At 33.8% G+C, this 18,718-nt stretch overlaps 1 protein-coding gene across 1 annotated transcript in view; it reads left to right on the forward strand.

Moving 5' to 3' along the window:
* The first annotated feature begins 3,828 nt into the window (after positions 1–3,828).
* The window catches only part of Flz (filzig), a 29,193-nt gene continuing 14,303 nt past the window's right edge, over positions 3,829–18,718 (forward strand). The window contains exon 1 of the mRNA XM_026627994.2: positions 3,829–4,152. Within this exon, the coding sequence (XP_026483779.2) occupies positions 4,032–4,152 (121 nt within the window). The 5' untranslated portion in view covers positions 3,829–4,031. The remainder of the gene's footprint in view (positions 4,153–18,718) is intronic.

Raw genomic sequence — 18,718 nt, forward strand, 5'->3', positions numbered from 1 at the left:
ATTAAATCGTTAATCATCATTATATTTACACACACACCTGCATAGCAACTCACACATGAACAGAAATATTGATAAACAAATATACGTTTAATAAACAACTTAGCATTTTATAAACAACGATATTTGCTTTAAAACAATAATCAATGAATTACATTGTGCCTAGAAGGTTTGATAAACACTCCACGTCAGTATTGTTTAAAACTTTTAATAACATTTCAATGATAATTCCATTCGAAATGTATGTAAATACACATCGATTCCTAATATATTTTTATTATATAATTTTTTATTTAATACTATTAATATATGTTTAATTAAGTTTGTTTTCATTGTAAATGGAATACTTTTTGAAGTACTTAAATATAAATAATGTATTTAATCTCTGTATGTGAACAGTATGTTGTTTTTGATACCAAATAAATCTAAACGTCGAAAAGATGTATTTATTAAGTTTACACAGTTCAAATATGCTATTGCAAATGTTTCTACAAACAAAAATACACCCGACACCCGGTTGGAACAAAGTCGCTTCCGCTATATATTACGTATTAAAAAACGGACACATTAACAGCCTGCAAATTTCCCACTGCTGGGCTAAGGGCTCCTCTCCTTTTGAGGAGAAGTTTTGGACCATATTCCACCATGCTGCTCCAATGCAGGTTGGTGGAATACACATGTGGCAGAATTTCGTTGAAATTAGACACATGCAGGTTTCCTCACGATGTTTTCCTTCACCGCCGAGTACGAGATGAATTATAAACACATATTAAGCACGTAAAAACAGACACAATCAAATAAATTAACAAAGTATAAGAATAATTATAATGACAGTGACAAAATAAAAAAAAAACAATAGAATGAGACAGACACATAGAGAAAGAGTGAGAAAGGTGGCGTAGGGGGGACATGACACTTTTTCCTTACGTGAAAATTTGTCAGTTGATTACTATAAGCCGCGTAAAAGAATTCATTCTAAAACAAAAACTGGTATCTACATACTAACGTCACTGCAGCCAAAAAAAAAAACGCCAATACAGGTTAGATTAGGCTTTATTTATTATTGTTTTTTTAAATATATTATAATCTACCATTCACCAACATATTGAAAAAACTATTCACAAATACTCATTAGTAAACAAATTTATAATTATATTCAAGAAAATGACAAAAACATTAAGGAACTCATATAACATGCAACTGACTATTCGATTTTATCTCTTATGTCAACTAAAGATGGCCGCCTCGTCGTCTGTCCGGTGACGTCACTTCCCCAGCCACGTCACTCAGTCTTCGTTCAACAATAATATAATAAATCAATAAATAAATAAAACCTAAACTAACCTAACCTATATTGGAGCACTCCCTGATTTCTTGCTGAGGTGGTAAAATACGTAAGAACCAAAAAACTCAACAATTTTTTCTGACTGAGATTTGAACTTAGGACTTCGAGATCCGTACCCTTCATGCCATTTACATGGCAGCGATGAGTCCGCAGACATTCATACAGTATAATATTATAAATGATGCTGTTACCGTAATTCTTACTTTCTTTTTAAATAAAAAAACTGGTTTAAATAATATAACTCGTATTTGACTCTGATATTACACTTGTAATCGTATTTCATATTTTAACTGACACTCTCATTGTTCTAGTGGCTAAATTGTAGGAATACAATTTAGTTGGAGGTGAGTCTTTATTCAAGCCTGTCTGGGTAGCACCCACTCCTCGTATATTGTATTGTTGTGTTTCGGTTTGGATGAGTGAGACAGTGAAACTACAGGTACAATTAAACTGTAACAAAAAACTGCGATCAAATGAAAACATTGAGATCCAAACATAAAAATACTTTTCCAAAACGATTTATAATAATGGAGTTCTTAGGTAAAATACTCTTTACATAAATTTGTTAATGAATGTACCAACTAATAATTGATAATAATTTTTCATTGCATATCGATAAATTCTATCGACATAGTGCACAACACTAACACCTATCGTAACCTTCAAGCGAAAGTCTATGATGGACGTCACGATGAATAACAACATGGACACGACTTCTCGTAATAAAGGAATAATTTATTTAAAAAATGCACAAATTGTTACGCAATATCTTTATTGATATTCCTAATACCAGAATGGCGTATGGGATGGAATGTTCCGGCTAGAATGTAACTTTTTTTTAATTGTAAAATTGTGCTGCTATTATTACTTTAACTAAAATTTGAATAGATACTAAAATATCTATCTATCTCTCTCTTCCGTATACATTAGAAAGACAAGCCAGATTAGTGTTCTCAAATTGAAATTGGTTCTATAAAGGATAATGTGTATTTTGTTTTAAATTAAATTTTAACAAAGTGAAAATACTTGCCGTCTCTTTCTATCATGTACATCGGAAAGAGAAAGCAGATTAATCCTGTCAAATTATTTTTGTTGAACGGACGAAGGAAAAGTTAAACATTAACGATGATGTTTTGGAATCGATCTCAAATTTTGTAAGGAATGTCTTTGTAAAAAACATATGAATATAATGGGAGTTCTGTTTATATATGTATGTTTGTGAGGAAATACTAACTACAGGCACAAGAGACATTAACGTATTTGTTACCAACGTTGGTAGCGCGTGGGCGATGTGAGAAATTGTTAATATTATGCACATTGGCGATATAATTAATGTTAATATTTCTTACTGCGCCAATGTCTATAGGCCGTGGTTTTCATATCATCAGCAGGCACAATCGCCAGCCGGCCTAACAACTTAATAAAAAAAATCAAAGTTTTGACTTAAACTCGATCAAGCGATTGGACGAAGTCGATAAAAGATAGATTATATACAAACTTAAAGTATTTAAGCGTAAATATATAGTTAGTATATATTTACATAGGCATGTAATAGAAATTATAAACGAAAACTAATGATGTATCAAAAATAAAATATTTAAATGCTTGAATGCTTGTGAGTATTTTTTGCTTTATACACGTGTCCTATCCCACTGCTGGGATAAGAGGCTTCGACTTATTTTGAGAATAGGGTTTAAATTCCACCTCAAAGGACCAAGTCTCTTGGTTGATATACGAGTATATTCGACCAGAAAAAAAAAGTTTTTTGCTTGATTTCGCTCGCAATCTTCGGCTAATCTCAATTTATAAGCGTTTAAGAATATTTAATTATATCAATTAATTTAAAACATACGGAACCATAACGTGTAATGTAGTAATAAATTAATTTACCGTTGCTATATTGGTTCATATACCGTGATATTCCCGGTTCAGAGCAACCTACTTTTAAGTAAGAGTGTTATAAAGTAATCTTTCCTTTTCACACATAATTAAAAATGAGGTGTTAGAAAGAGTCAGAATATAATAAGAACTTTTGTTAATTATGTTGTCCTGGTACTAAAAGTTAGACTCGATATTATTCTCAATAAAACGATATTATTTATAAATTAATTTATTTTAATGACATTTTATCGAAACCTTTTTTGGGTTTATTTTTTTCTATTTAATATTCAAATTTAGTTCAAATCAAACGACCTTCTTTAATTTTTTTTATTCGTCGACCGCTGTCCATAGTTTTGGTGTTCAAAAAGAAATGTCTATCCATCTCGCTCACACGTGCGGTTGTCTCACACAATTTCTCATTTCACCGTTCACTTGTTTAGCGAGTCAATATTAACTGTGACCGGGTTCTTTCTAGCGAAAATTATCATCGATAATCAACTCTAAGCCTAAGAGAATTTGGTTAGATATTGCGCGGTGAAAGTACGACAGGTGGGACCTTTTCGAAGTAACATATCTTGTAATATGTGTGTTTCTTATTTTATAGTTGTAAAGTTGGTCAGTCGGGTAGTGGGTTCCTTGCTGTGACATCGTACAGACGTCTATTACGATTAATTAAAATAAAATGCCGAGAAAACCGTTCAGGTGCCGCAATTAAACAAAATTAAAAAAAAAAATGTGTTACTGAAAAAATAAATAGAACATTATTCGATATTCGAAATTCGAATCGCGCGCGAATTTTAACGTCACGATGACAGTTGAAAAGTGTCAAAGGTACCTTAGTGATGTGAGACGAATGTTTTTTTTTATTGTGTTCCTGATATTTTTGGACAATTCGCCCTCAACGTGTAGGGGTGAAGAGTATGACAGAGGTAAATAAAATATATTTATTAAGCTGTTATATTAATCAAAATAAAATAACTGATATATTAGTTGTTCTATATTTAATATGTTGTAAATCAATTTAAAAAAAAAAAAATTGATAGCTAAATCAAAAAATTAAAAATAAAATGTATTCAATAGTATTTTTTAAATACATAAATTAGACGTAAAAGATTAATTATTTAATTTAGCCTCGGGCTTGCACTTCACTGAACTCGTAAGAAATTCCTGCCTTGGTCATATAATTATATGACGGTTTAAGGTGTCGTCATTAGATAAATAGTTTTAGGGAAGTTTTTGTGACATTAACTTCCGTCATTAGTACTTAGTTAAATTGGTAACAGATAAAAAAGATTTTGACATAATTCAATGCAATAGAATTATTATTCGTCTTGTATCGAAGTTAAATAATGCATACTTAATTATCTATACTAATATTATAAATTCAAAAGTAACTCTGTCTGTCTGTTGCTCTTACGAAAATGCTGAACCGGATTCGATGAAATTTCGTATGAAGCTGGAGCCTCAAAATTCGACATAGACTTTCTATACCTAAAACCAAAACCAATCCCTACAACTCGAGCAAAGCCACAGGCGAGAAGTAAAACCCTTATTAATCAAAATAATATTAACATATTATTTATTCGATGTGTGGTGTTGGCAATTATTTGACTTTTCCAAAATGTATGCCTTACTCGACTCATCGTGGAACAGATCGATGCTGAAGTGAAGAAGAGAAATAGTTCAGAGTGAATGAATTGACGCATTTGATAAATGAACGAATTAATTAATAAATGAGCCGAACATGCGACATTAAAATATATCAGAACAAAATGAATTTATAATAGATACTATTATCAGGCTGATGTCTTGACTGTTTATGTTATATGTAAACCTTTAAATAATCTTTATATCTTTTTCAAGCACTTTTGAATAGTGATTTTACATCTGTTAAAAATAAAGCCACCATCAGTTCCGAATGTAGTAGAATCTACATCCGAGAAGAATACCCAATAAAACTCAGTAGGTACACTTTTCCAACATTTGAAATACATTATGTTAGTTAAATAACTTCCTTAAAGTCAATAACTATTAGCTCCACTCTCATCATCTATTTCCATATTGGAATAGCTCTAGAGCCAAGATGGCTCAGTGACTAGAATGCGTACATCCTAACCGATGATTTCGGGTTCAAGTCGACCTTAATTTGTGTACATAATTCAGTGCTCGGCGGTGAAGGAAAACATCGTGAGACCTGCATGTGTTTAATTTCAAAGAAATTCTGCCACATGTGAATCCACCAACTCGCATTGGAGCAGTGTGGTGGTATATGCCCTTAACATTCACCTCAAAAATTACAGGCCGTACATGTTGTTATCATGGTTTGGTAACAAATGATTTGAAATTGAATCGGTAAAGTTACAACGTTAGACATAGGACTTATAAGCTAACTATCCTTATAACATAACATAATAACATAAACAGCCTGTAAATTTCCCACTGCTGGGCTAAGGCCTCCTCTCCCTTTGAGGAGAAGGTATGGAGCATATTCCACCACGCTGCTCCAATGCGGGTTGGTGGAATACACATGTGGCAGAATTTTCGTTGAAATTAGACACATGCAGGTTTCCTCACGATGTTTTCCTTCACCGCCGAGCACGAGATGAATTATAAACACAAATTAAGCACATGAAAATTCAGTGGTGCCTGCCTGGGTTTGAACCCGAAATCATCGGTTAAGATGCACGCTTTCTAACCACTGGGCCATCTCGGCTCTTCTATCCTATCCTTATACGTCCGTCTTTAAACTTCTATGTCAATATATTAATATGTAATATTGAAAATGTACAATGTGATTGTAAATGTATTTTTCGTTCTGTAATTGAAACCTTTTCATGAAGAAATTCAACGTAAAACTACGAAGTACTTGAGTGATCGTCGAAAGATACTCAGCAATTTGCAATAGACGTCCCAAGAAACGATGGATGGATTGTGTGAAAGACGATATGGTTAGAAAGAATGTTACTTGTGAGATGACGTCCGACAGAGAAGTATGGAAGAAGAAGACATGCTGCGCTGACCCCAAGTAAAATTGGGATAAGGGCAGGAGGATGATGATGAGATGATGTTTAAACCTAAATTAAGAACAGCAGGAGTCAGTGTTACTATCATCAATGTAGGTACCACCCACTAGTTATTCTAGCGCCGAACAGCATTGTGTTCCACTTTGAAGGGTAAGTGAGCCAGTGTAACTGCAGGTGCAAGGGACATAGCTTCTTAGCTACCAAGCTCGGTAGAGCATTGGAGATGTAAGGAATGAACTATCATATTTTGTACAGCTCTAATGTATTTGAGTTGGTAATAACTTCATCAGGTATCCCGTATTCCTGAACACCCGTCGAAAGTCCTACGTTATCGTTAGAAAAAAATTAAGCACACGAAACATGCTTCCGGGTATGAATCCGTGTTAATTTAAGATCTGTTTTATCTACTGGGCCATCTCGACTATAAATATATACTAAAGAAGAAAAAAGCGAACGTTTAGAGTAACGGTTAAAATAATTGATTTATCACCGTGAAACTGTTACACTCGACCACGTACCGTTCTTAACCATAGTGTACCAATTTTCGTGTTTATTCAAATAATTTTACACTCGTACTCACTACACTACAATACAGTACAATAATTCAATTATCGTCCTCGAACAGCGACAGAGTAATCCTCTCTAAACTATGGTCCTCTTGAGTGCGAAGGAGTCTCTAGTTTCATAAATCAGTCATTATCGTCTACCGCTCTTAAACGAGAGGACTTAAAGTTGAATAAAAGTTATTAAATAGTTATCATTATTTATAAGGAGTTAAAAGAATTGAATTGGAATAGAAACGATTCGTTATATAAGAACTTGACATTTTTTATGATATACATAGACGGCCGGTCATATCGGACTGTAAGAAATGTTACATACATACATTACATTAACAGCCTGTAAATATCCCACTGCTAGGCTAAGGCCTCCTCTCCCTTTGAGGAGAAGGTTTTGCAGCATATTCCACCACGCTGCTCCAATGCGGGTGGAATACACATGTGGCAGAATTTCGTTAAAATTAGGCACATGCAGGTTTCCTCACGATGTTTTCCTTCACCGCCGAGCACGAGATGAATTATAAACATAAATTAAGCACATGAAAATTCAGTGGTGCTTACCTGGGTTTGAACCCGAAATCATCGGTTAAGATGCACGCGGTCTAACCACTGGGCCATCTCGGCTCTAGGGAGGGGATAAATAGGAATATTAGTAATTCCTTAATTAATTTGAGGCATTGCTACTGTTCCATAAACAAAAAATATATATGTTTTCCATTTTCTCTAATATTAAATTAGTTCTTTAATAATATTATTATTATTAAAGTTGTATGTGTTAAACACACAGGCTCATACATTTACGTCGTAACCGAGCGCGCGTCAGCGACTCCTGCCAGCTTCAGTAAAAAGTTTAAAAGCCTAATATTTAACCTAATTAATACCGGTTTGCTAAAACGAGACAGCTGATCCTGTTGTATAATAAATCTGTCTTGCTCTTATTTATGTGACAGCTAAATACAATCTTTGCTCGGCGAATGCACTCGCATTTTGAAACGGGGAAGAATTATTTGACATAATACTAAATATTACATCAAATGTAATGTTTACATCGCTTGGCGGCCCGTAAACCATTGCTCTTTTGACGCACTAATAATAATAATAACTTAGTAATTGGTAATAAAACAAAATATTCATCAAATAACATGCAGACATACACAATCACGCACACATATACGTATGTACGTCCGTTTTTGAAACTATATTCATTTGTTTTTTCTTCACACATTTAAACATTAACGAACACATACAAACGCAGAGATTAAATCGTACATAATTGTACAAACAGTATGAATTCCTTAGGAAGTAATTCCTTAGCTCGAGATTTAAATGTTTTTTATGCTCTTAAGCGCTCGATCGGACTTTGAAACATTTAACATGTGAAAAGTGACATGTTCAGAATATATTCAGTGACTCCATCAACAAGCGCTGATTATTCCGAGAATTTCTTAAAGAAAGCATCCATACAATTAAAAATGAAATTTCTGTCGGATATATTTGAAAATAAATGCGTTTGTTTTTAAATTAATATGGCCAAAACCAACCATTATTTTATCTCTCGATGTGTTTGTTTGTCTGTGATAAACTTTATAATTATATATGTAAATACTAAATTGGATTACAAAGGTTGTGTTTTAGTGAGTAAGATTTATTTGACTAGCTTATGTCCAGTCCAGACAAGGGCTTCGGGGTATCCCTCATTACACGGCCTTATCCTAATCGGCAATCTAAATTGCCACGTTTTTTTCTTTTTATGGTATAGATTGGCGGAAGAGCATATGGGCCACCTGATGGTAAGTGGTCACCACCGCCCATTGACAATGGCATTGTACGAAATATTAACTATTCCTTACATCGCCAATGCGCCAGCAACCATGATAACTAAGATGTTATGTCCCTTGTGCCTGTAGTTACACTGGCTCACTCACCCTTCAAATCGGAGCACAACAATGCTACTGTTATTTGGGAATATCTGATGAGTGCGTGGTACCTACCCAGGCGGCCTTGCAGAAAGCCCTACCACCAAGTAATGCGTCGTTAATTTAAACCCAAAATGCCTTGGTCAGTTTTGACCCAGTGGTTGTATATATTTCGAGGTACCGTTTAGTCTTTATTCCGTCAAAATGTTATAACAGTTTATAGTTGAGATACATATTTGTATATGACACTTCAACGTAAATCAAACTGCAAGATACGGTTAATATTTAATGAATCTGCTAAAAAAACTCAATAGATATGTTTGTTTGTAAAACGAATGACAGTAAAATTTCTCAATACAAGAAATAACAAACTAATTAAGCATTATATTGTGTTTCTGTTGATAGTTTACTGGTTTTTTTGTGTTACTTTACCTAATGGTCACTTTTGGTCTATAATACTTGACTACCTCGTTGGTCTAGAAGCCGTATCGAGGTCTTGGATTGAAACCTTTTGTTAAGCCATTAAACTTCTTTGGGTTTTTCTGTCGAGTCTCAATATCTACCAGGAGTCTAGAAGTTGGAAGTGTTAGCACCCGTGCCTCGTAACGCACGAGAAATCCTTGACAACAGACATCTTCCCGATTATGTCGGATTTGCCGTGCCATCGTAGTGTGCGTGACCGAATGGTCTTAGTGTGTGTTATTTGACTAATCTCTCTTGTAGTCGTGGTAGTTGAAATCAGTCAGAAAAACTAACGGATGAAATAATTACAATATATTTGGCTGCAATTACACTAGAACGCTTATCAAAAACTTTTTCCTCGGTCAGAAGCATACAGTAAAAACTTATCCGTTTTGTCCAATTCAATTATAAAATCTAGGATTTGTACTCGTTAATTTCGGTAAAGACCACAGGCCTAGGGTCAATGAACTGTATGTTTTTTTTTTAAATTTAATTTGGTCAGAGGCAAAGCGTCTTGGGACGGTAAATCATCGCTGTCCATTAACATTGACTCTAAGAACTATCGATGTTCAAGCTAGAACGCAACAAGACTGGGGGACATTTATTTTTAATTTAAATTCTAATTTAAAAAAAACTATAGTATGGTACTCTTAAATATAGTATGGTATGTTGTTGCTCTTATACAACTAACGAAGTAATTGGTGAATTCCTGGTGAATTCTACCGCTGTTTTTTCTCAGGTCTGAATTTATTCGTTACCAAACCAAACAATGCGTCTTTAATTCTTATTGTCAGTGACTCAGGCAAAGGTAACAAACCAAGGAGCCTAAAATAAATAAAAAAAAAAAAGCATGTGAACACCATTTAATAATAGGTTAGTGACTTATCAATACGATTGTACAAAAGAACATTCCAAAAAATATGACTTCTCATTAAAATATTTAGTTTAGATAACTTAGAACTTAACGATCTTTGTGCTTTGCCTCATTATCTTATATTTTCTAGAATTCTGAAGTTTTTTTTACAACATATCTTTATATATCTTAAGCGTCACTAGTGCAATGGTTCACGTTCTGCCTAAAGATTCGCTGATCCTTACCTCTTAAACTATTGTTGTAACCGTAAAGTACACAGAAATATCAATAATAATTATTAAAAAAAAAAAAGTTATGCCGTCTGTGCCAATTAAGGTTATACTTAGGTTAAGCTGTAGGTGTTTTGTTATGATTTATAGCTATGCAAGATCCATTAGATGGCACTGTACATGTATCTAAACTAGAATACACACCAACATATATTAATATGTTTTTATAGATACGTAGACTAAATAATCTACTTCGGTAAGTGGTCATCACCGCCATTACATTAGTACTATAAGAAATTTTAAATATCCTTCAATACGTCACCATGTTTAAGAACACGTTATGTTCCTTGTGGCATTTCGCCACACAACGCAAGTTAGTGTAACCTGAATACAGACTAATTACAATAATTTTAACTTTGCCGTTTCATAGATTCAAGTAATTTGTAAATACATTGGTAAATAAGGCATATTATTCGATACAAGATTATATAGATGATAAAAAAGCGTGGAGTTAATGCTTGTTGACTTCCAGGCAGGAGACATAACATACGTATATAATTGTATTTAACTAACATGACTGTATTTTTAGATGTTGAAAAAGGGGTAACTACTGAGTTTCTTGCCGGTTCTTCTCGGTAGAATCTACATTCCGAACCGGTGGCTTAGTTTTACGTTAAATAGTTTGTTAAATGACGTTTCAAAAGTTCTTGTAAAAGACTTACTCGAATAAAGTATATTTTGATTTTTGATTTTGAATAAAAAAAAATTATTAACACTTTCATTTAGTAGTATAATATTTTTATATTATTTAATGTGAAAATATTAAATAAAATACATTGAATCGTTTATACTACTATAGACAATTTAAAATGTCTTTGGAAATTGAATAAAATTTTAAAAATCGTACAAATTTATAAAAAAAGAAACATATACATATTAATAATCCGTTAAACTCTCAAAATGGACCGAATAAATAAAAACGCCTTCCATTTCAAGTGTCAAATTCATCGACGATCCGTCGTTTTCACGTGTCACGTAACGAACAATCCATTCCAGTATTAGTTTCAACGATCAAAATTCACAACGAATGCAGTCAGCAATGTACGCCGTGCACTGCGACTTTATAAGCATGTCATTAAGATATGGCGAAGAAAGTAAGAGGGCGAAGAAAGTGAAAATGTTGGAATAGAAACGGCGTCTTACATCGGTATTTCGAATAAACACAATTCATTTGATTGTTGCTATGAATCGCTTTGAACTGGTTCGAACCGGTTATCTTGTAATAAGTGTATCTAAGTGTATCGTATCTGACATTTTTACCCGATCAGAGTAAAACCAAATAGGTTAATGAGTTTATATTCTTGTGTGTTTCTTGTGAAAGCCGAGATGGCCCAGTGGTTAGAACGCGTGCATCTTAACCGATGATTTCGGGTTCAAACCCAGGCAGGCACCACTGAATTTACATATGCTTAATTTGTTTATAATTCATCTCGTGCTCGGCGGTGAAGGAAAACATCGTGAGGAAACCTGCATGTGTCTAATTTCAACGAAATTCTGCCACATGTGTATTCCACCAACCCGCATTGGAGCAGCGTGGTGGAATATGCTCCATACCTTCTCCTCAACGGGAGAGGAGGCCTTAGCCCAGCAGTGGGAAATTTACAGGCTGATTATGTTATTATGTTATGTTTTTATCTAAAACAATAAAATGGCGAATGATACAAAAATATATGATATGTGTTTTTTAGTGAATTGGTTTTTCGGGTTGATCATTTTTTTAATGTTCACCTCTTTTAGCAAAGGTAACCCGACAGTGCAGCCCAGGGAAGGCCTAGGGAAGGCTTTGAAAGCAAAGAAGACTATATTCAACAAAGGATTACTAAAGGGCTTTTCTGGAGCGTTTTAAATTCGTAATTTAAATTATATGACAAAACATAATTAACAGATTATTTTCCCGGAGAGTTTTATATTCAAAATGTAAACTATACAACAAAAAAGTATACCCTAGTACATTGCTGATGCGTTTTCTTTTTTCAAATCAGAGTTCTGTTTACGACCAGCCTCCTTTCTGCGAATTATCTTTTTCGAATGTAATATGAATATCTCCTTGTACGTTTTCGACTATTATACATGTATATCTGTACCCTAACCTTCCTCAAAGTTTTATTGTAACATTATACAATTTGCTGTAACTCGGTATACGGAAGCGATACTTGTTAATTAGAGCGCAAAGGAAAAGCATACCGACGCGGCCAATGAGCCGCATACTGTGCTACTGCTATATTAAGTAAAAAATATATTTATATTTTACATTACGTTACATTAACAGCCTGTAAATTTCCCATTGGCTGGGCTAAGGCCTCGTCTCCCTTCGAGGAGAAGGTATGGAGCATATTCCACCACGCTGCTCCAATGCGGGTTGGCGGAATACACGTGTGGCAGAATTTCGTTGATTAGACACATGCATGTTTCCTCACGATGTTTTCCTTCACCGCCGAGCACGAGATGAATTATAAACACAAATTAAGCACATGAAAGTTCAGTGGTGCTTGCCTGGGTTTTAACCCGAAATCATCGGTTAAGATACACGTGTTCTAACCACTGGGCTATCTCGGCTTATTTCGGCCATTTATCTTTTAATTCATATTAACTATTTTTTATTAATTATTTTCCTTTTAATAGCTACACCGTTGATACTTATCAAATTTTTCGTCCTGGTTGACTATCAACGCACGCATATTTTGGGACTTAGTTCATTTTTACTTAAATATTCGCTACGAACGGATTTTTGTAATTTTAACTTTAAGGGGGGGGGGGAATAGAAAGGCCACTAGTATATTATATAGTATACTGTACCTATAGGTGCCTATAGGTTCATTATATTATCTGGTTGTCTGGATGAGTATGGCGCTTTACCAACAAACTTTTTGTGACAATTTTTAATCGGCTTTCTAAGTGTACGATAATATTGACAGTTGTTGTCGTTCTTATTTAAACAAGACTATATTGTATATCTAAATGTATTCTTGATGAATGAAAAAGATCAATATTAAAATCATCGTACAGATCATAAACAATTGGAGGAGTGCCAAAAATTCTAGCACAATTTACGCTTTTGGCGAAAAATTAACCTCATTAACCAGACAATAAATATCAGTATTGCATAGTATTTGAACTGTTAGAAGTGACAAAATTTAAAGAGCTACAAATTTATGACAGTTCTATTGTGACCGCGTGGAAAACAATTTAGATATATAGGAAATAATGTCAATGTCATTATATACGTTATAGACATCATAATCAGTATCTACTAATAGTACTTAGTATCTTACGCCGGTTCTTCTCAGATCTGATGAGTTTCTTTTCGAACTTGTGGTTTTTCTTGATCAATAAGTAAGTACGCTTCTATATTAAATAAAGATTTTAGATACGCACTTGATATCTGTGTGCTCTGTTGGCACGAATAAAAGCCAGTCAGTGAGCCAGTGTAACTACAGGCACAAGGGACATAAAATTTTAGTTCCCAAGGTTAGTGGCGTATGGCGTAATATAATTGGCGATGTAAGGAATGGTTAATATTTCTTACAACGCCATTGTCTATGGGCGGTGATGACCATTTACCATCAGGTGGCCCATATGCTCGTCCGCCATCCTATGCCATAAAAAAGGACAACAATAGAAGGAGAGGAAGATGATTAAAGCGTGGAAAAATAATCTGAGCAAGTAGCAGTTTCCCGAGTGGATGTTCACAGGATATGAGAGAATATCATACAGATCTTCAGTTTTTATTGAGATCTGTTACAAGAGAAGAATAACTTAGCTTCTGTGTCAGAGATAATTATTTGAAATTTACTTCCCATTTTGAATCTGAAATATTTTGTTCAAAAAAGTTTTAATTAAACAGCAATAAAAGTTTTTTTAAATAGATAATGATTTTAAATTCCTCAGTCATTTTCCTTGTAGTTTCGCTTCCGTGAACTGAAATAGCTCAATGGATAGACACGTGGAATTTAAACGAATATTATTGGATTATTTTTTATGGGCTAATAAAATTATTGTTCGTAAATCAAGTCATTGTTAATAAGCCTACATATGTTTCTAGCAACCAGCACTGGAACGGCGTGAGGGGGGGGGGCGATTTGTAAAGTATATTTCAATACTTTAAAACTCTTTAAGGAGCGAGTGGTTTGTCAAACCAGCAGTATCTTAAAGCCAATTATTATTATTATTCAATTTGTTATTCTTAACAACTCGGCTTAGAGCCGATATTTACGTCATTATCACGGGCCGAAGTCAAGTGGTCAGACACTTCTTAAAAACTGAAAGCTTTAAAGTAATTCCCGTTCCCCTTCTGATGCAAGGAATTTGCGTACAATTCTGCAAGTGTACAGAATTACGGCCTTCTGCATATTACCATAAAGGAAATTTGGAAGATTTAAAGATTTTAGTGATACATGCGTCTGTTTGGGTATGATGCCAGTAGTGGAACGAATTATTGGGACTATTGTAACTTTCTGCAAGTGCCAGATACTTCTTGTAGTTCCGTGTATTTTGTAAGATTATAAATGTTTATTTACAGATAAATATCCATAGTGTTTCTGCACTCGTCCACTTGCCAAATAAACGGACCACCAACTAAACACCCTTTCAATCTTTGGTGTTTGGTGATAGATCCAGGAACTGCTGGCACCTATCCAGCCAGCTAGTCAAATGTATTAGAGCTGTTTTTAGTCATAAAGTCCTACTTCAGTTTATAGTGAGGGATTCAGGAAAGGGCTCAGTGGCTCTTCCATAAAACTCTTAAAGTTATAATTATTATTCTAATTAAACTTATAATCAAGAATTTTACTATCTAAAGGAGAATAAAATGAAGCGAGATTTTTAGTATTTACTTTGCTAAAGCCTATCCTCAGCGGGGTCAAGTCTTCTGTATCTGTCACTGCCTGTAGTACTTAAGCTTATTCCACCACGTTGCCGTTCTCGCGCACTAGGCCTTGGGATTTAACTTGATATATTTCTGCAAGTCTATCTGGGTAGGTGCCACCCACTCATCACGTATTCTTCTGCCAAACAGCAACACTTAGTATTACATTCATAATATGAGGAATTATTAATTCTATAAGTACGAATATCTATAGGCAAAGATGACCGCTTATCATCAGGTGATCGGTTACTAATACTCGGTTTTATATCACGGTCACGGTCGTCTATTAATTTAAGCATCATTAAAGTAATATGTTTGTCAAGATAACGGTACCCCGCTGTATAGCTGACTGGTTCTGATGTTTACAATGTATACTGGGATCGATTCCGGCTCCTGCCATTTCATACACCTTGATACCTAGTAAATGAAATCAAGTTAAGCGATGCGTTGTAGCGGTACTAGGTCGTGTGAAACTCGTCAGACAACGTTGATCCGCGTCAGTTGTTCGACGGGCTACCGTGTATTCGAGATTATCAATTTTGACTTCGCTGGTTAAATATGTTCACAGATCTGTAATAATACTAGATGAAAACCCGGCTTCGCTTGGGTACAATAAATAAAACTAAACAAATATAAATATACTAACTACTTTATCCCTGCACGAAATTATTATTAGGAACACACTTTCTGAACGCACCCTTGAACAGGCATGGCCGCCCAGTGAACAGTTATGTCATTGAATTTCATGGATTTAATATCCCAATATCTCGATTATACGAATTTTCCGAATATATGTCACCGACTAAAAAATCGTTATTTTTAACGATATACAGGGTTATTGGTAATTCGACATATTCCCGTTAGGAAGTGATAGGGGTAATTATTTGCGATAACATATGCATAATGCAAAAGTGAACCATTTTTGAGTTATCACGTTTTTCTGATTTTTTCAAAATAAGTCAAAAAATTATTTAAAAAAAAGTATTTATTAAAATCATTTTTTTTCTTCTGATTTATAAAAAACTAATAAACACTGGTTATTTGTCACTATTAAAACAATAATTATCGGTCAAAATTTAAAAATGCGAGGCGGAAAAAGATTTTACTTCAATATTTTTTTGTTTTTTTTTCCACAAAAATGTCTTAAAAACTAAAAAAATCGTTATGAGAATTGTCCTGCAGATTATTTTAAAAACATAACCGTTTTCTTAGCTCTCTAAAAATGTATAAAAACTCGGAACTTATTTCAAAAGAACCTAAATAAAATGACCACAAAGGATGCTGGTGGAAATTCGTATTCGTAAAATAAATTTTTGAAGTTGCATTTTTGACTTATTTTGAAAAAATCTAAAAAACGTGATAACTCAAAAATAGTTCACTTTTGCATTATGCATATGGTTAAAATTATCGCAAATAGTTACCCCTATCACCTCCAAACTGGAATACGTCGAATTACCAATAACCCTGAATAAATGTAGATACTGGATAGGTTTCGATCGAGTCTATTTTAGACCTGCACGAAATTATTAATATAAAGATAAATTCATTAGTATTCATATTTTCTATAAATATATATTATCTGTGTATTTATGCATCTGTCATCTCGAGTGACACACAGCGCGAAAGAGCGCGAAAATAAAATATTTAAATAGTCGCGCGGTAAAGACGGTGTTTACACAGCGGGTTGATATTTAAATATAATATTAATAAGCCTTTATTTAACAATATTTCTAAAATACTAAATTTTAATATTTGACACCAGTGTCGCTAAGATTATCTTGCTACCCTGGCATAGGCCTCAAGCTTGTCATAAAGTCTGCCACGCGATCTTGTATCTTTCTTCTCGGTGTATAGAGCCTGCTTTTCTTTTTATGTAGTCTCCCACCTACGACGTTGTCTTCCTTTATTACTTTTGCATTGTTTAAGATACTATTCAGTTATGTCCTTGGATCATTTATCTATTTTGATATTTAAATATAATATATACTTAATCTACTTTATAAATAAACCTTACATGTGACCATTACAAGTATAAAACGAATTTATAGTTTCAATCAAAATAGGCGGTCCTTATTGGTGTCCAAATATATTGTGACCCACCCCGGCTTCGCAGTGGTGCAATGCTGATACTAAATAGAGTATGTCTTTATATACACAACGTACACAGCTTTTTTTTAATTAGACAATACAAACCGCTATGTCCCTGCATTTTAAATCTGTAATATCTTCGAAAATATTCATTTAAATGACATTTTGCAAAGGGCCATATTGATCTATATTAAATGTACAATGTATTTAAGGTACTTAATTGGATAAGAATTAATGTTCTATTGTTTAAAATCGCTTCGTAAATAAGCGATTATTTTTCGTAAAATTTAAAGGATAAAAAATGGTTATTGTGGGGTATCCGTAAGAGATAGGCATATACCATTGATGACTTTTTTGTAGACCTTTTTAATGTGTATAATACTGTAGTACATTATTTTGATCCATCTCGTAAGGTTCAGCCAGCGTTTGCAACGTAAGTGCAAAAAAATGTTTATTTACGACATCACATTAGAAACCACTAAAATTATCAGTGTTCCTCCACTGTATTATGCATGTATTATACATATAAACTTTTCTCTTGAATCACTCTATCTATTAAAAAAAACCGCATCAAAATCCGTTGCGTAGTTTTAAAGATCTAAACATACACGGACAGAAAGACAGCGGGAAGTGACTTCGTTTTATACTATAGTGATATACGGCCTTTAATATGCAATTGCTGAGCTAAGAATTCCTCTTCCTGTAAGAAGACTCGGAGTTATTCCAAGTTGCTCCAATGCGGATGGTTGGATACACGTGTGGAATTTAATTGCAATTAATTAGACACATGCGGGTGTCCTCGTGATATTTTCCTGCAACGAAAGCGAGATGAATTATGATCAAAAATTGAGCATCTGAAAATTTAGTAGGAGATTCACGTCCTAGACATAGTACTAGTCGTAGACCTCTGCCATCAGTGCCATTTTTATTTATGAATAAGGAATTCGATTTTTTTTTTTTTATTTGTTTTGACTTCTGTTTTTTAATCAGTTTTTTTTTAATTGTAGGTAGTAACGTAGGTTAAATTACCCACCTGGTAGTGAATTGTCAACTCCAGTCTATAGGCATATAACACTGTCGCAAGGATACATATTTCACAATAGTGTTGCAGGTCAAATTCCGAGGAACAATGCCACGTTTTCCATTAAGTGCAAATTTAAACCACAGACTCTCTCGTTTGCTTAAAAAATAGAAACGGTTTAATTTCTAAATTTTTAGAATGGTTGTTCGATAAATATTATAATTAGAACGCATTAAACCTTTTAGCACGTTCTACTTTCGTTTTTTTTTTTTTCATTAACACTATTAATGAACCTCAGATCTGAAAACATACATCCTACAAAATTAAATACGCTTCATTGTTTTTGTTGATATATGGACTTACTTTCGCGAAGCAATAAGCATTGCTTTTGCATATATTTTTTTACAAGCAAGTTTGT

The sequence above is a fragment of the Vanessa tameamea genome, chromosome 28 (assembly GCF_037043105.1).
Source record: "Vanessa tameamea isolate UH-Manoa-2023 chromosome 28, ilVanTame1 primary haplotype, whole genome shotgun sequence".
Taxonomy (NCBI): domain Eukaryota; kingdom Metazoa; phylum Arthropoda; class Insecta; order Lepidoptera; family Nymphalidae; genus Vanessa; species Vanessa tameamea.